This window comes from Thalassophryne amazonica, chromosome 1, assembly GCF_902500255.1.
Source record: "Thalassophryne amazonica chromosome 1, fThaAma1.1, whole genome shotgun sequence".
Taxonomy (NCBI): Eukaryota; Metazoa; Chordata; class Actinopteri; order Batrachoidiformes; family Batrachoididae; genus Thalassophryne; species Thalassophryne amazonica.
The window spans coordinates 95,258,957-95,278,978 of record NC_047103.1 but is presented as its reverse complement, the minus strand read 5'-3'; the positions used below and the strand labels follow the sequence as shown (position 1 = coordinate 95,278,978).

Below are 20,022 nucleotides of genomic sequence, written 5' to 3'. Positions count from 1 at the left end.
CAGAGATCTGATGGGATCAGCCTGACACAGAGCAGATCTGCTGCTCCAAGACATATTCAGTGACTTGGAAATGTTCATGTATCCATCCCCTAAACTAGCAATTAAACTGATTATTTACAGGTATTATACCAAAGGAGCTGATTACTTATGCAGCCGTTATCTTGGTTTTTATATTTTTTATTAATTTATATCAAGTTGTAGAGATTTGTTTTCAGTTTAAGGAACATAATTTTCCAAATTTTTATATTGAGAAGCCTGATTTAGTTTTTGTATTCGAAATGGCATAAATAAATTAAAATGCATGAAATACCAAGGGGCCAAATACTTTTGCAAGCCACTGTATGCTCATACGGCCAAGGGTATTTTAGCATTGCATTATATTGAAAAGTTTAAAGCATCAGAGCGCATCATTTATTCACGTCAGCATTGACCACAGGCATCTGTCGATTCTTCAGCATTCTGCAGGCGATGAAAATAAATCCCATGATCCACCAAGACAAAATTTAAACAATGTTGAATTACTCTGTCTGGCCTCCATGTGGAAGGGCGAGGCCACGCGACCGGGTACGTACGCTCGGTGACGTGCATGTCAACATCTACATGCTCTGCCTACCAAACAAAAAGGTTCTGCTGGTGGTGGAAATGCAAACCAAGCCAGATTTAACCATTCTGACCTGTAACATAGCGACCCGGGCCACTTGGTGGAAACGAGGCTGTTGGCATACGCTGGCTAAATCGTCATGGTGTGACAGCTGCAGAACTTATTTGACGTAGCCAGCGTATTTGCCAAATTTTTCATAAGTCGGCATGCACTGGCTAAATTGTCAAGGTGTGACAGGCCTATCAAACATGTAAAAGCTCAGGGGTGCACAGACTTTTTCACATTATTGTAATGTAGTCAGCTTGTGGTCTGAATGTTCATCCCATTATATCACACTGAAAATGTAACTCTACACTCATCAGTATGACAGATAAGTTACTAACAGTCTCAATTATTGTCCAGAACCTGACATGTCAGAGAGAAGAATACCGGCCTTCGACGGTGCTGGCTTTAGGGGAATGTACCCCATCTCATCACACTCGACGTTCAGGTCGACGAGCTGCACAAAGGGAAGGTGAGTGAACACGGCTCACATACTGCACATCAGTTTAGATTGCATCGCTGTGATGTCAACATCCAGCTTATCTTCCCAATAATGTACGGCACCATTTTAAAAGGGGTAAACAACTCTGGAGCTATCTAAAATAGATGGCTCCTGTGAGATGTGCTGCTTGTGAATGTTCTCAGCATGCCTAGCAGGAGGAAAATTAAATTTTCTATCATATTATGACAGAAAAGCCCCAAAATGAGCTCAGTGGCTGCAAGCTATTAAGAGTTAATGGTGAGTTAAGGGCTTGCACACAGAGGACAAAGAAGTGTCTAGAATTTAAATTGTTCTTTGAATGTGCTCACAGGGCTTTACAGAAGGTGGGAAAACGTGTCATGCACGTTTCAGTCCCTGATGAAAATACAAATGTGGACTGAAACATCTACACAGCACTTTTTTTCACCATCTCTACAATTTGGGAACATATTGCTGCCACATTAGAAAATTTAGAAATCAAAATGATGTTATAATTGATGTTATAATTGTTTATATTGTGAGAATGTTTTATGCTTCATGTTATAATGACTTAAGAGGGTCCCGGACAGTGGGACAGAGGTTCTTAATGGCAGCAGGAGCCGCATGAATGTAGTATTTTCTCTGATGTGAGAACATAAAGGGCTATTATTTAATGTACTGCACTGATATCTGAGTTTTCTTCTTTGAGTTACTTCAATGAGAATCTTCTTTTTCACATGTTATGAGGTGCAGTGTAATGCACGTCGCCATGCTGAATATTGTGCACCGGGAGAGCACTAATTGTAGTACATAGTCGAGCAGTAAAACGAAAAACTGTAAATATGACAGCACTGAGAAGAGTCTTTAGGAGAAACAGAATTATTGCTTTGGAAATACTAATAATACCAATCCAGTTATGTTCCATATTCACTATATTTGGGCCCTGCAACAGACCCCGCCTCATGCCCTGTGAGTGCTAGCATAGGCTCCAGCCCCCCTGTGATCATTAATTGGAGTAAGCAGCTGTGGAAAGTGGATGGATTCACTATGTTTGGTATAGTTTCTGACTTTCTGTTGATAAGAAACCAGATTTGACTGGTAGAGTGCATCAGAATGAACCTTATGCCGCGTTCACACCGGGCGCGACCAGACGCCACAAATTCGCGTTGGTCGCATGGTGACGGACGCCCGGTGTGTCACTCTGCCTTCGCTTGAAAATTCGCCCATCAAATAGGAGGAGCTTCCATTCCGCTCGCCGGCTCCGGTTGTCAGTCAAGTTAACATGACGGACCTTGATCACACGGAGCGAGTTGTTGTGGAAAGCTGACGAACGTCATGAGACGATCCCAATTCGGGGAGTATCATTATTTGCTGCAGGAGCTGCGTCTGGATGACGGCCGCTTTCAACGGTCCTTCCGCCTCTGCAGGACCCAATTTAAGGACCTCCTGTCCCGTTCACGCGAGCACATGTAAACAATTAAAAAAAAATAAAAGCCTCTGCTCCCCCTGCTGCTCGCTCCAAAAACTCTGTCATAATTGTGTAAGAAACCAGTCACCATTTGCTTTATTATACGTCTGTGTAGTTAATAAATAAAATAATCTTCACGGACGATCCGCTCTCGCGCGCACGTAAAATAAAAATACTCCACTCCCCCTGCTGCGGGGCTGCTGCTCGCTCTTCCCCCAAAAACTGTGTCATACAACCCCTGGCAAAAATTATGGAATCACCGGCCTCGGAGGATGTTCATTCAGTTGTTTAATTTTGTAGAAAAAAAGCAGATCACAGACATGACACAAAACTAAAGTCATTTCAAATGGCAACTTTCTGGCTTTAAGAAACACTATAAGAAATCAGGAAAAAAAAATGTGGCAGTCAGTAACGGTTACTTTTTTAGACCAAGCAGAGGGGAAAAAATATGGAATCACTCAATTCTGAGGAAAAAATTATGGAATCATGAAAAACAAAAGAACACTCCAACACATCACTAGTATTTTGTTGCACCACCTCTGGCTTTTATAACAGCTTGCAGTCTCTGAGGCATGGACTTAATGGGCCTCATGTATCAACGTTGCGTACAGCGATATTTGAGCGTATATGGGTTGTACGACAAAATGGCTGCGCTACTTGGCATTTATCAATGTGGTCGTTGGCATACGGTGCGCTGAAAATATACACCAGGTCGAGAGGTGGTGTAAATTATACACCAAAATGAACCAGCACTGGAATCCACATAAAAATGAAAATGATCAACATGATAAACTGCCATTATACAAATCAATGCATATGTTAAATAAATAACACTTTCTTGATTATACTACATAATAATTAATACAAATCCCGCTTTTGCAGGATTGTTGGTCTCGATCACGATCCGTGGCCACAGCGCTGACCGCAAAGAAAGCGCTGCTCACCTTTTTCTCCAGACTTTGAGCCTGGAGCCAGATCAGCGCTGAGCTTAACTTTATGTGGTGTGATCGTTTTAGACAATGGAATTGATAATTACAACTGTAGTGTTGTCATTCCCTTCGCCCGTGCTGCAATCAGGTTTTGTCTTCTCCATTCGTTTGTTACAATAAAATAAATAAATACATTTTAAAAATAAAGAAATCTGAAAAATTAGGTGTGTCTTATTAACTGAGCTAGCAAATATCCACATGTCAAGAATTATTGACATGTGAAAAGAATACAGTGGTCCCTCGCTATAACGCGGTTCACCTTTCGCGGCCTCACAGTTTCGCAGATTTTTTTAGTCCAATTTTGCATGCTTTTTTTACAGTGCATTGTGGTCTGCGTGTCTGTTTATAAGAATCTTCTCACCCAGAAGAAAAAAGAGCGCCAACAACTACCCATAACTGTGTTCTTCACACGGAAAAAGACACCTGCAGTGAGGTTTGACGCAGTGGAAAAAGGCGCGGTGTCAGGACGAAGAGGCGCGATCAGAGGATCTGTGAAATACTGTCAGTCACTATTAATAATTTCTTATGTGTCCAACCTCGTAGGTTGATCGTTAAAATTAAATTCGTTAGTTCTAAAAGCCATCATAATTATTTATAGGAAAGCGTTCTATTTTTATTTCTCAAACAAATGTTTGGGCCTGAAAACAGGTTGGTCTTATTTTTCTACTAAGGTTTGAACTTTGAGAGTGTTTACACAGGAGAGAAAACAGAGAAAATGTTCATGCCTGATTGAGAAATGTGTATAAAGTGGTTTTACAGGGGTTTTACAGCTTTAAAACATCTATAATAATTGTAAAAAAAAATAACGCTGACTACTTCGCGGACTTCACTTTTTGCGGGCTATTTTTAGAACGTAACTCCCGCGATAAACGAGGGACCACTGTAACACTTTTTTAATTATACTACAAAACAATTAATACGACGGCCGCTTTTGACGCATCGTGATTGGTGGAGTTCTTTTTCTTTGCCGTCTTCCTGGCTTCCATGTCGTAAAATGAGGGTGTGTCTGAAGCGGAGTCTGAATATTTATGGGCGTGTTCATTATAATTACGATTGTTTTCACCCGCCGCATTTATCAAGGTCCCATCAGGCCTACGCTGGAAATGGGCAGGTGCGCACTGCTTGATACATGTCACGGCAACTTTGGTGTACTTCAAATTTACACAGTAAATTTACGCCACAAGTGCGCAACGTTGATACATGAGGCCCAATGAGTGACAAACAGTACTCTTCATCAATCTGGCTCCAACATTCTCTGATTGCTGTTGCCAGATCAGCTTTGCAGGTTGGAGCCTTGTCATGGACCATTTTCTTCAACTTCCACCAAAGATTTTCAATTGGATTAAGATCCGGACTATTTGCAGGCCATGACATTGACCCTATGTGTCTTTTTGCAAGGAATGTTTTCACAGTTTTTGCTCTATGGCAAGATGCATTATCATCTTGAAAAATGATTTCATTATCCCCAAACATCGTTTCAATTGATGGGATAAGAAAAGTGTCCAAAATATCAACATAAACTTGTGCATTTATTGATAATGTAATGACAGCCATCTCCCCAGTGCCTTTACCTGACATGCAGCCCCGTATCATCAATGACTGTGGAAATTTACATGTTCTCTTCAGGCAGTCATCTTTACAAATCTCATTGGAACGGCACCAAACAAAAGTTCCAGCATCATCACCTTGCCCAATGCAGATTCGAGATTCATCACTGAATATGACTTTCATCCAGTCATCCACAGTCCACGATTGCTTTTCCTTAGCCCATTGTAACCTTGTCTTTTTTCTGTTTAGGTGTTAATGATGGCTTTTGTTTAGCTTTTCTGTATGTAAATCCCATTTCCTTTAGGCGGTTTCTTACAGTTTGGTCACAGACGTTGACTCCAGTTTCCTCCCATTCGTTCCTCATTTGTTGTGCATTTTCGATTTTTGAGACATATTGCTTTAAGTTTTCTGTCTTGACGCTTTGATGTCTTCCTTGGTCTACCAGTATGTTTGCCTTTAACAACCTTCCCATGTTGTTTGTATTTGGTCCAGAGTTTAGACACAGCTGACTGTGAACAACCAACATCTTTTGCAACATTGCGTGATGATTTACCCTCTTTTAAGAGTTTGACAATCCTCTCCTTTGTTTCAATTGACATCTCTCGTGTTGGAGCCATGATTCATGTCAGTCCACTTGGTGCAACAGCTCTCCAAGGTGTGATCACTCCTTTTTAGATGCAGACTAACGAGCAGATCTGATTTGATGCAGGTGTTAGTTTTGGGGATGAAAATTTACAGGGTGATTCCATAATTTATTCCTCAGAATTGAGTGAGTCCATATTTTTTTCCCCTCTGTTTGGTCTAAAAAAGTAACCGTTACTGACTTCCACAATTATTTTTCCTGATTTCTTATAGTGTTTCTTAAAGTCAGAAAGTTGCCATTTGAAATGACTTTAGTTTTGTGTCATGTCTGTGATCTGCTTTTTTCTACAAAATTAAACAACTGAATGAACATCCTCCGAGGCCGGTGATTCCATAATTATCGCCAGGGGTTGTAATTGTGAAATAAAGGACAAAAGGGACATAAGTCCTGCTCACAGGCTGGCTACCAGAGACCATGGGCGCAATTTGCTGGGGGATGGGGGGATATGTCCCCCCCACCTTTTCAACCGGGGGAACAGAATATGGTATGTCGCCCCCACCTTCTGACATATATGTGTGTACTTGAAACATGCTATGTCAGTCTTATGTGCAAAACCATGTCAGAATAGTATCTTTGTTTCTGGAAGTTTGTATTTTTAGCAGCATTGACTTGTTTACAACACCTGTTTCTTGTTTGTCACATTCGGAATTTTCTGGGACTGCATTTGCCCAGATTTGAAACCAAAAATAGTTGCCTCTCTGGACTAGTGTCTACACATAAGTATCAATGGACCATATGCTAATTTACTCAATTCTGAAAGTTAGAAAGGGAAATCAGAAAAGCTGTCTGGGACCTCAGAAAGCCCATCTGCAATTATTGCTTGATCTCCAAAATCAGTCTATGCAAGCAAAATTATGTTCAGTATGAGTGTTGTCATTAGTGCCACTTCAAAAATTGAATTCATGATAAGTAATTTATCTTAAACTTATGATCTATTGTAGGGGTTGCATGACTCAGATTTTTCAAGGTTGATGTCAACATGATAAAACTTGAGTCGACAGCGACTAGTCACTATGACGTCATACGAACTCGAGACACGATGCTTTGCAGTAACTTACAGGCTTTATTACCCATATTCACAGATAAAACGTTATTTATGCAGAATAACAAATAAATAAACAAACAAAAACCAAACACTGGGAGCCTATATTTATGCTCTACCATTTAACATACTGCAAATAAGTCACAGGAAAACAAAAATTATTATTACGCTGCAAAAGTGAAAGAAACATGCCTATTTTAGACAAACCAAACCAAACAAAACTATCATAAACAAAAGGTGGCCCGGTTTAGTAAAGTTCACTCACTGTCAGTCTCCTCTCTTACAGTTACTGCTTTTCGATCCTGGTTTACGTGTAAGAAAACAAGAGCATCAACATGAGTGGGATGAGGGCTCGCTCGTTTTCGTGTAATGGTATTCCCAGCAAGGGAGAAAATCCTCTCGCTGGGAGTGCTTGTTGCCGGAACAGCTAAATACCTTCTACTAAGTTTTGCCAAACGGGGAAATCTGTCCTGATTGCTGGCCCACCACTGCAGCGGGTTCGGCATGGTGGGAATCTGTGGTAACAACAAAAAATCACGGACCTCTTCCGCAGCAGTGGAGAAGTGTGCTGCTGGTCTCCTGTCACTCTGGTAATGTGGCCCAAAACGTTGCTCAAAATCCTCCACGAGTCTAGCTTTCTTCCCAGTCACTGGCTCGCTCTGGTTATCGGGCACATTCTCCTCCTCCTCACCTTGGACAGCTACGTAAAATGAATAATGCTCAGTGTACCAAAGTTGTCCACATAAAAAGAGTAAAAAGTTTATATTATGTCCTAATGTGGACAACTTTTATATTATGTTATATTAGAAAATAAAGTAAACTGCTCAACCTTGTATGCTGCATTTAAAATAAATTCATTGGACCCACCTGTTGCTCCAGACGGCTCTCCCAAGTTGTGCAGCAGGCTGATCAGGTGACTGTGTGTCCTCTCTCTGGCTCTGCGAGATGAAGTTAAGATGTTTAAAGTGGGGATCTAACATGCAGGCGATGACTGGAACAGACTCCGTCAGATTCTCAGAATGCAGTTTGAAGCATGTTTCCAGCTGTTGGCGGACTATGTTTTTATATATTATTATATATACAAGTATATATAATAATATATATATATTATATATAACATATTATATATGTTTGTATAACTCCCAGGTCAGATGCTTCATCACGCAGAGTGGTGCTGATCATGTTGAAAATCACCGGATAGATGGAGAGTCCAACATGTAACTCTCCGCACATTATTTCAGTGGCCTTTGCCAGGGGTTGAAATACCGGAATCAGTTGTTCAATGACTTCCCACTATGATGCTCTCAAATCAAGTGACTTCTGGACATTTGGCTTGGTGATGGTTTCAGCAGCAAGTACAGACTGCACTGCAATCCTCTGCTCAAACAGCCGCTGAAGCATGACGAAAGTGGAATTCCAACGAACTGGACAATCATTCTGGAGTCATAGTTGGAATGGTTTTCTTGGGGTTGTTCTCATCCTCTAAACATGGCAAGTGGAATTGATCCCAAAAGCTCTATTCTGGTCTCATGTGACCACATTACCTTCTCCCATGCCTCCTCTAGATCATCTAGATGGTCACTGGTGAACTTCAAACGGGCCTGGACATGTGCTGGCTTGAGAATGGGGACCTTGCTGCCCTGCAGGATTTTAAACCATGACAGCATCATGTGTTACTAATGTAATCTTTGTGACTGTGGTCCCAGCTCTCTTCACGACATTGACCAGGTTCTCCTGTGTAGTTCTGAGCTTTCTCAGAATCATCCTTACCCCACAAAGTGAGATCTTGCATGGAATCCCAGACCAAGGGTGATTGACAGTCATCTTGTGTTTCTTCCACTTTCTAATAAATAATCATAACAGTTGTTGTCTTCTACCAAGATGCTTGCCTGTTGTCCTGTAGTCCATCCCAGCCTTGTGCAGGTCTACAGTTTTGTCCCTGGTGTCCTTAGACAGCTCTTTGGTCTTGGCTATGGTGGTCAGGCTGGAGTGTGATTGATTGAGTGTGTGAACAGGTGTCTTTTATACAGGTAATAAGTTCAAATAGGTGCAATTAATACAGATAAAGAGTGCAGAATAGGGGGGCTTTTTAAAGAAAAATTAACAGGTCTGTGTGAGCCAGAATTCTTGCTGGTTGGTATGTGTTCAAATACTTATTTGCAGCAGTAACATACAAATAAGTTATTAAAAAATCATACATTGTGATTTCCGGATTTTTTTTTTTTTTTTTTTTTTTTAGATTGTCTCTCACAGTGGACCTAAGATGCACCTAAGATGAAAATTTCAGACCCCTCCATGATTTCTGAGTGGGAGAACTTGCAAAACTGCAGGGTGTTCAAATACTTATAATAATAATTTATTAATTTATATAGTGCCAAATCACGAGTAATCGCCTCAAGGCGCTTCACAATCATTTAAAAGCAGAGTAAAATGAAATAAGATTAAAACACAATAAAAAAAAATTAACCATAAAACGGTAAAAGAAATAAATTAAACAAATTAAAAAAAGACACACAATCATATAAAATACTAATGATAAATGCTTATTTTCCTCACTGTATATTTGCAATTTGTCTCTAATGACTGGGAAATTCCCTTCTAAAATGAAAATGGCTAAGGTGATACCTTTGTTTAAATCTGGTAACAAGGATGTTTTTTTTTTCAAATTATAGGCCAATTTCTTTATCACAGTTTTCTAAAATTCTGGAAAAAATATTTGTAAAGAGGCTGAATGATTTTATATCCAAACATCATATACTTAGTGAACAGCAGTATGGTTTTAGAAAACGTCGCACCACTTCTTTGGCTATAATTGATTTTGTTGAACAAGTTACAAATGCAATAGCGATGAAGCAATACACTGTAGGGGTTTTCTTTGATTTACAGAAAGCATTTGATACCATAGATCATTCTTTATTATTGGACAAATTACAGAAGTATGGCATCAGATGATTAGCCCTTGATTGGTTAGCTAGTTATTTATCAAATACATATCAGTGTGTTCATTTTGGAGGGACAAATTCAGAATTATTCAGGATCACACGTGGGGTGCCTCAAGGGTCAGTCTTTGGGCCGTTGCTGCTTTTGTTGTATGCTAATGATATACGTAAGTTTAGTGTCAAAGTCTGTGCGTTGTATTTTGTTTGCTGATGACATGACTGTGTTCAGTAGTGGGGACAATTTGGACAACTTTTGGAAAGGATGGAGAAGGAATTATTAAATTTTAAATATTGGTTTGATTCTAATAAATTGTCACTTCATTTTGGTAAGACTAAGTGTATTATATTTGGAAATAAGCCCAGGAATTTAAATAGAAACTTATCATTGAACAGTGTTGAAATTGAAATTGTATCTGAAACTAAATTTCTTGGCATTTTTATTGATGATAAATTTCAATTTTGTACAAAGCACATTATTTTCTCCCCCAACATTTGTTCTTGTCATTCATTACTTGTCCCATATATGACCTATTGTATTGAGGTTTGGGGAAACATGTATAAAACAAAAACAAATTCAGTTTTTCTGTTACAAAAGAAAGTTATAAGAGTTATAAGTAAAAAAAAAAAAAACATGTTACAAACCAATTCTTTGCTTCTCTGGGTATTTTGAAATTTCAAGATTTGGTGGATTATTTTATGTTACAGATCATGTACAAAGTTAAAAATAATCTTTTGCCTCTACACGTTCAGGAGTTGTTTAAAATGAGGGAGTCCATTTGCGAGGAACATTGATATTTTGAAAGAAGAAAGATTTGAACTACTGTTAAGTCATTGTGTTTCTGTAAGAAGTGTTAGAATTTGGAATAATTGTTCTGATCAATCATGTGGTACATTGGTAGGTGTTAAAAGGCTCTATAAAAACAATGCAATTTCTTACTATAGTATGTTATATTAGGCTAATTGTTTTTGTGGTTCTTTTTTGTTTATTTGCACATCATATTATTGATTGATCTGTTCTGTTCTGTTATTTTCTGATTATTACCTTGTTTTAAGTGTACAGGGTGGGCGTTTATAAACTTTTGCTTCAGCCCATGCCCTTCGGCCGCACCCAATTGTCCAGGCCTGTTTGAAGTTCACCAGTGACTATCTGGATGATCCAGAGGAGGCATGGGAGAAGGTCATGTGGTCAGATGAGACCAAAATAGAGCTTTTTGGAATCAACTCCACTTACCATGTTTAGAATGAGAACAACCCCAAGAAAACCATCCCAACCGTGAAGCATGGTGGAAACCTCATACTCTGGGGGTGCTCTTCTCTAAAGGGGACAGGACGACTGCACCGTATTGAAGGGAGGATGGATGGGGTCATGTATTGTGAGATTTTGGCAAACAACCTCCTTCCCCTGTTGCAGTGTGTGAAAACTTGGTCAAGAACTACAGGAAACATCTGATCTCTGTAATGGCAGACAAATGTTTCTGTACCAGTTGTTAAGCTCTGTTTTTCTAGGGGGTCAAACACTTATTTTATGCAATAAAATGCAAATTAATTATTTAAAAATCATACAATGTGATTTTCTGGATTTTTTTTTTTTTGTTGTTTTTAGATTCTGTCTCTCACAGTTGAAGTGTGCCTACGATAAAAATGACAGATCTCTCCATTCTTTGTAGGTGGGAAAACCTGCAAAACTGACAGGGGGTCAAGTGCTTATTTCCCCCACTGTAACTACTACTTACAACAGTCAAGACAGATATGTTTGAGTACTTGTATGAAGGAAATGTTGTAAAAATGGTTTTCTTTTTTATATCTCTGTTTGTCATGTTCTGTTTTCTGAGCCTCTGTTCTTGTTTTTTTTATTGAATTGTTCCAGAATCATTTGTTAACATGCAGGTTTTTTCTGTTTTTGCAGCGGTGCATATAGAGAGAATTGTACTCAGGGGCATCTTTCAAAGCAGGATAGATAAAGAATACAATTTTGAGGTTGGTATTCACATGACATACTGCATGTAGTTAAGAATACAGAAACATTTCTGTTTTGTATGTGTGTCTTTTTAAAGTCTGTGTTCATATTTAGTCCTGGTCTGATCTCCAGTTAAGACTGCCAATGCAGAAGATATCACTGATCAGTTTTTCTTCCTGTGTATGTTCATTTGGCAAAAATAGATGCTTTTTTTGCAGGACACAATAGTTTTATTGTGACATCAAATGTTTGCTTTGAATAAAACCTTTTGTAAGTGTGCCTATGGGTACACTATAACACAAGACAGCTGATGATATTCAGTCTTAAAATTATTGTCAAAGGATATGTCAAACTGAAATCATAACAGTTTAGATTTAGGCTGTTAGTGACCATCTGATGATCCACCGGGATTACTTTGTGCACCTCAGTGAACGGTTTCAAAGTATACAGCATTCTCAACAAACAGCTGGAGGCTTTTAAAAACAAAGTACTCGTGAATACTCGGGTGTTTCCGACAAGCGGCGTAGCTCTGAGAAGAGTCCCAGCATGCGCTTCAATGGAATGTAGCTGCTAACATTAAGAATGGAGGCACAGATTAAGTCCAAAGTTAATGACTCATTTTTAAGTGAAAACTGTTCATTTTGACACAGTCACGGTAAAGCTGTGGTTCTGTGAAGGTGTCTGTGCACCGGCACAGCCGTGAGCCATAAAAACAGCCTGTCAGTCATCTGCTACAGGTTCAGCTTTGTGCATTATTAATTATGACTGTTATCAATAAAATTAAAAAAAATACATCTGCTGCTGGGAAAAACATCTTGGAGACATTCCTTTTCGCAGCGAGCTGAGAGGAGCAGTGAGCAGCAGCACACAGCGAGCTTTGCAGCACACACAGATGCGAGCGCACACACACACACGTCCAGCTTGCAAATTCACACACTCTCAAAGGGGGGAAAAAAGCTTGCCACAAAACAAAAAATGGGTAAATCCTGAACATGCCAGACTCACTGTGTTATATGCTTTTCCAAATTTAAACTAAACACGTCCAAAGAAGCGCGCGCATGTGAGATCGCCACCTGCAGCTTTGCCTGTCTCCTGATTGTGGCCCGCAAAATAACATCCATTAACTCTTGGAAATAATGTATTCCGACATTTTCCATTGTAATAAACCCGTCTCTGTGTCCAGGCAGTCTGTTAAAACAGAATCATGCAGATGTCCCGTGTCCATGTTCACAGCTTCAGTAAACCAGCATCCACACAAACAGCGTGTCACCACACCTTAGGTTCGAAAATCCGACACTCTGAAAAAGTTAAGAGTTTTGGGGTGAATGTGTCGTCTCCTGTTTGTAAATCCGAGCCATCACTTGAACGGCAGCTCAGAAGCTTTGTTTTCAGACAGAGAAGGTCTGTTTCCCTCTGTCTGTCCCTCTGTCATTCTAAAATGTGCATCACATGCCAAGAATTGCCGAGTGAAACATTTTCCGGAAATGCATCTACTAATGCTCAGAGTGAGAGGAATAAAATACATCAGAGATCACTAATTATTAGTACGTGTGTGGGGAGACTTACAGTCATGAGTACTTACATTGTGTTGCTAACTGGGACATTAAAAACGTGAGACGTGTCCTTTAAAAAGTGATTAAATATACAACCCCAATTCCATTGAAGTTGGGACATTGTGTAAAATGTCAATAAAAACAGAATACAATGATTTGCAAATCCTCTTCAACCTGTATTCAACTGAATACACCACAACAACAAGATATTTAATGTTAAAACTGATAAACTTTGTTGTTTTTGTGCAAATATTTGCTCAGTTTGAAGTGGATGACTGCAAAATGTTTCAGAAAGCTGGGACAGTGGTATGTTTACCACTGTGTTACATCACCTTTTCTTCTAACAACACTCGATAAGCGTTTGGGAACTGAGGACACTAATTGTTTAAGCTTTGTAGGTGGAATTCTTTCCCATTCTTGCTTGATGTACGATTTTCTTTTCATTTGTTCAACAGTCCGGGGTCTCTGTTGTCGTATTTTGCACTTCATAATGCACCACACATTTTCAGTGGGCGACTGGTCTGGACTGCAGGCAGGTCAGTCTAGTACCCGCACTCTTTTACTGCGAAGCCACGCTGTTGTAACATGTGCAGAATGTGGCTTTGCATTGTCTTGCTGAAATAAGCAGGGACGTCCCTGAAAAAGACGTTGCTTGGATGGCAGCATGTGTTGCTCCAAAACCAGGATGTTCCTTTCAGCATTGATGGTGCCATCACAGATGTGTAAGTTGCCCATGCCATCGGCACTAACACACCCCCATACCATCACAGATGCTGGCTTTTGAACTTAGCGCTGGTAACAATCTGGACGGTCTTTTTCCACTTTTGTCCGGAGGACACAACATCCATGATTTCCAAAAACAATTTGAAATGTGGACGCATCGGACCACAGCACACATTTCCACTTTGCGTCTGTCAAATGAGCTCGGGCCCAGAGAAGGCGGCAGCATTTCTGGATGTTGTTGATGTATGGCTTTCACTTTGCATGGTAGAGTTTTAACTTGCACTTGTAGATGTAGCGACGAACTGTGTTAACTGACGATGGTTTTCTGAAGTGTTCCCGAGCCCACGCGGTAAGATCCTTTACACAATGATGTCAGTTTTTAATGCAGCACTGCCTGAGGGATTGAAGGTCACGGACATTCAATGTTGGTTTTCAGCCTTGTTGTTCACAAAGTGGTGATCCTTGCCCCATCTTTGCTTGTGAATGGCTGATCCTTTTGGGGATGCTCCTTTTATACCCAGTCATGACGCTCGCAATTAGTGTCCTCAGTTCCCAAATGCGTATTGAGTGTTGTTAGAAGGAAAGGTGATGTAACACAGTGGTAAACATACCACTGTCCCAGCTTTTTTGAAACGTGTTGCAGGCATCCATTTCAAAATGAGCAAGTGTTTGCACAAAAACAATAAAATTTATCAGTGTGAACGTTAAATATCCTGTCTATGTGGTTTATTCAATTGAATATAAGTTGAAGAGGATTTGCAAATCATTGTATTCTGTCATTTACATTTTACACAAGGTCCCAACTTCATTGGAATTGGGTTTGTAAGCTGATGAAAAATGTAGACTTAGATGCGTCCATCCATCTGTCTGCTCAGCATAAGTCCAGTCCTGTTGTTGCCAGAGTCTTCAAATTCACAGGGAACATTCTTGGGACAAAGACCTTGCACTGTTTCAAAGATGGCTAATCTTGACCTATTTTAAGAGGTTAAAAAGTCACATTCTGTTTCAGTCTGTTCTGCTTTTTGTTTTGAGTGGCGGAGGTGACAGCCAATCAGACTCGTGCGGCACTGTGACGTCAGTGGGAGGTCTCTTTAAAACGCTTCATTTATGTGTTTATATATTCTGTAAAAGCTTGCGAGAAATAGACATTTCTAAAACTAAAAATGCTGTTTTTAAACCTAATAACACCTCTGAAATGATTTACAAGACATTTAGCGGATGTTAGCGTGGTGACATCACAGGCTTTTGCTAGCTGCAAACTCTGTTTTGTTTGTGTGTAACTATGATGCTTTTGTGATATGTTAAAGCTTGTGAGAAATAAACACTTCTAAAACAGAAAATGCTGTTTTTGTAACCTAATAACACCTCTAGATTGATTTACAAGACATTTCACAGATGAAAAGCTCATAAACGGAAATGTTATTTATGATTGATTGATTGATTGATTGATTGATTGATAGATTGAACATGTACAAATTGTAAGTAAGACAATAAATGTGTGTGTGTGTGTGTGTGTGTGTGTGTGTACACACACACACACACACACTGCACAGGGATACCAATTAAACAACTGCAAATTATAAAGAAGACAATGCTCATACGGCCAAGGGTATTTTAGTACTGAGTTAAATTTTTAAAGTGTTTCAAAAACCTGTCTTTGTCATAAAGCCAGGTTGTTATGAATCTGTGGGGGGAGAATTACGATACTGATATTGGGCAGCAAAAAAAATTTACGATATCGCCTGCATCTGCCACTATACACATTAGTATAGTGTTAATTTCATCAGACGAAACGAGATGAGACTGCACCAATTTTCTAAAAACACTGACTAAAGCTGTGGAAATGTTTGTTATTGTTGACGAATAAAAACGAGACGAAAATGTTTTGCAAGAAATATAAAATAAACAAAAAACTCCCTTTTTGTCTAGTACACAAGAAAAAAACGCAACATCCAGTCCAGCTGTCATGTGTTTGTGCCAGCAGTTCTACTGTACTGTCGGCTACGTTGCGTATCCTCTTGCTGCACCCAAATAGTTTTAGACTGGAACATTAATATCTCCCGCTTCTTTGGTTCCTAACCTAAAGTTAGCGTCCCTCATGAAAATAATAATATGAGCGAAGCACCGTGCAGCGACGTGAAGCTCGCTCATGGTACGGGGCGTCCTAAACAGGAAGTGCCAATTTTCAAATCCACAGTAAAACAAGAAATGTTCAAATGTCAAACACTTCCTGGATTGACAGACGAGATCCCATGGAATCTCGCGGGAACTCAGTGGCAAGCTCACACTCAAACAGCAAGTGCTGAATTCTCAGTCACAGGGAAACAGGAAATGTTCAAATGTCAAACACTTCCTGGCATGGGTGGAGCTAGAGCGGAGGCCGGAGTTTAGTTGAAAAAGCTGCATTTTCAAATCAGTGAGTCACATTGACTGATAGGTTCCTCCTGTCCAGTAGTTGGTGCTGTGTACCACAAAAAGTTCTAATCCACCTTAGAAGAATTTGAACTGAACACGTCATTTGAACTATGGAATTCTAATCACACCAGACTTACATTGGTGAGTAAACGACCATATTTTATGACAGAAATGAGGTCCAGGTTGTTAAAAGCAGCATTTGTCCTTTAATTGGGTGCCTTATGTACACATTTTTAAACTAAGACAGCAGCTTGTTCATGTTGGCTTATTAGTGCACCACATAACTGAAACAATCCTTCAAATGGTGATACAAGCATCAAATTCTGCACAATTACAGCTGGAGCAAAATTAATGGAGCAACTTTAATTTTTGACCCCTGTACAAACTGAAACTGACCTCTGTCACCATTATTGCTGCTTTTACTTCATAACTCCATAACATTCAGTCACAGATTGTCCAAACTATACTTTTTTTGAAATCGTTATGATCAGGCAAATAATGTGGTGTAGTTTACTATATGATTGGAGTATCTTTTAACTTAGACCAGGGTGGGCAACTTGTTCCAGAAAGGGCCAAGAGGGTGCAGGTTTTCTTTGCAGCCACTGATTCACCAGGTGATTTCACTCACTATATCACTTTGAGCAGATGGAATCAGTTAATCCGTGAAATCACCTGGTGGAATCAGTGGCTGCAAAGAAAACCTGCACCCTCTTGGCCCTTTCTAGAGCAAGTTGCCCACCCTGATTTTGACCCCTGTGTAATTCTTCAATTGACCCCTACCTGGCTGCCTATTGAAAATTCAAGTGGCCAATCAGTTTTATTTATTTTTTTTTAGAGTTCATGTCTATGGATTATTTGTGCCAAATTTGATGTTTGTATCACCATTTGCAGGATTCCACTCTAAATATTCTCTGCACTATATATGAGATGTAAGATGTTGCTTAGTGTTTCTCAGTTGCCTCAAACGTATTGGAACACTTGATATTTCACACATTTTAATTTGTTTATTCTATTTCAAATACATTTTTTTTTTCTAAAATGATCTTCCTTAACTCAAACTGAAATCAAATCTCTACAACTTGATAAAAATTAATTAAAAATATAAAATCCAGCTTCCTGATGAAGTGGTGTAGAGGAGGATTTTCTTAAAAGAAGACCTGAAAGTTCAGCTACAATTTAACAGAAAGTACATTTGAAGAAAACTGGCAATAAAACTGATTATTATTTACAAGTTTTATCAAGTTTTAGAGATTTGCTTTCAGTTTGAGTTTGAGGAAGATAATTTTAGAAATTTTAATTCTTTTTTGTATTTCTAGTATTTAAAATGGCATAAACAAATTAAAATGTGTGAATTCCAAGTGTTTCATTATTTTTGGAGGGCACAGTATCCTAACCTTATGATGAGTGTGGTATTATTACTGTTTTGTTTAAGAATGTTTAATTTTCACTGTTGCTGCACTTTGTGTCAAATCATGTCATATCGTTTATCATATTGATATGAAAATTCAGGTAAGATATATTTCTATTATACCTTCCAAATCTAAAGTAGAACTCTATATGTGTTTACTAGGTACGCATAAATACTATAGGTCTGTCCATAAAGTATCGTACCTTTTATTTATTTTTTAAACTATATGAATTTGATTCATATTGTTTCACGTCAGACAAGCTTGAACCCTTGTGCGCATGCGTGAGTTTTCCACGCCTGTCGTGATGTCATTCGCCTGTGAGCACGCCTTGTGGAAGGAGCTGGGTCCCACCCCGTCGTCGGATTTTCATTGTCTGGAAATGGCAGATGATTTGGGGTTTTTTTTTCCCATCAGACTTTTTTCAGAAGCTGTTAGAGACTGGCACCTGGAAACTATTTGAAAAAATTATGCGGCTTTCAGTGAAAATTTTACAGGCTTCACAGAGAATAAGGTCTGTTAGTACAGCTTTAAGGACTCCTTTAAGGACGCTCAGCGTGCCGCGCTCCGAGCTGCGACGACATGGCACAAGCCACCGGACCATTTCTAAGCTGATGGCTCTGTGGATACGAGACCGTCGTGTGCTCTTTCTCTGGTTATCACAAGAGCTGGACATCAGCCATTTTCCTGCAGATTTCACTTTTAACAAGAGATTTTGTCATGGAAAGCCGTGCGGAGGCTTCGCGCGTCACGACCGATTCGCTTTGGAAGCGAGACAAAGGAACACCTCCGTCTCTAACAGCTTCTGAAAAAATTCTGGTGGAAAAATCCCCAAATCATTCCGCCATTTCCAGACAATGAAAATCCGACGACGGGCAGGACCACTCCTTCCACAAGGCGTGCTCACAGGCGAATGACGTCACCGGACAGGCGTGGAAAAACTCACCGCATGCGCACAAGGGTTTCCAGCTTGTCTGACGTGAAAACATATGAATCAACTCCATATAGTTTAAAAAAAATAAAAAGGTACGATACTTTATGGACAGACCTCGTATCTTAAAAAAAAAAAAGAGCGTAGAGCCACTTCAGTGCCTGGTCTTGAGAACCAGGGATGGTAGGTTGAAAAACATTTTATCCCATGGGAACTCTCCCTACCCACCTAAGCAGCTCAAGAATATGGACAGCATGTATATAAGTGACATTTACACGACAATTTATATGACAATATTGAGATACGATAATTTGGCCATATTGTACCATATTGTACAGCCCTACTGTCAATTCACTGAAAACTTTGAATATTAATTTACATCTACAATAAGAAAAAATGCTTAAAGTGGCAGGGGGTTAAGAGGGCTGTAAATTGGGGGGTCAGCTGAAAAGCAAAAAAGAAAAATGCTTAAAAAGGTGGGGAGTATAGGGGGCAGAGCTCCCCAGAAGCTGAGAGTTTTTAGTCATGCTCATGCTCCCAAGAGCAATTTTAGTGAAAAGTCTGAAGGACCTAAAGGACATGGTTAGGTGGCGAGGAGCTTTTCCAGGCATGTGAGAGGCAAAGAAAGAGAAATGCTTAAAAAGGCAGAAGCTGGAAGGTTTTTGCCATACTAATGCTCTCTTGAAGCATTTACTCAAAATAAAGTCTGAAGGACCTAAATGACATGGTGAGATGCTGATGATCTTCACTTATTTATGTCGGCGACATATGCATATTAATAATGAAAATATCATCCGCTCTAGGGCTGCAGTTATTGATTATTTTTGTAATCGAGTATGCTATCGATTATTCTGCTGATTAATCGAGTAATTGGATAAAAAGTACTTTTGCATTTTTTAACAACGTCAACAGTCCAGGGCTCTCCCTAAGCACTGGTACAATGTCACTGTGCCATCGCACAGATTGTCAAATTTAGTGTATCCCTTTCTGTTTTCCTTTATTTTTTCACATCTTTACAAGGTTTGGATCTTTCCCTGTGTCAGGAGCTCATCCATAGTTGGGCCAAAATCTTGACATTTTGCTGAAATGGCTCATACCCTCATACTCCTTCTTTTACTAATGAGTCCTATAATCCTATCTCTTTTCCTGTTAATTTAGGCCTGGGTACTACTATTACCTTTGCTAGCTCCCATTGATTACTCGCCTGAATAGGTTTAGAATTAAATACCTTAGCTATTATTCCACTTATAGTTCAACAACACCATCCCCGCACAACTGAAGCATCTATTAAATATTTCCTAGTCC

The 20,022-nt window shown here is 39.5% G+C and overlaps 1 protein-coding gene across 5 annotated transcripts in view; it reads left to right on the top strand.

The window, feature by feature from the left end:
* Positions 1-20,022, top strand: part of zcchc2 (zinc finger, CCHC domain containing 2) — a 103,127-nt gene that overhangs the window by 10,716 nt on the left and 72,389 nt on the right. For all 5 annotated transcript variants that reach the window (XM_034172889.1, XM_034172894.1, XM_034172862.1 and 2 more), the window contains exons 2-3: positions 1,004-1,115; positions 11,639-11,709. In XM_034172889.1, the coding sequence (XP_034028780.1) occupies positions 1,004-1,115; positions 11,639-11,709 (183 nt within the window). The remainder of the gene's footprint in view (positions 1-1,003; positions 1,116-11,638; positions 11,710-20,022) is intronic.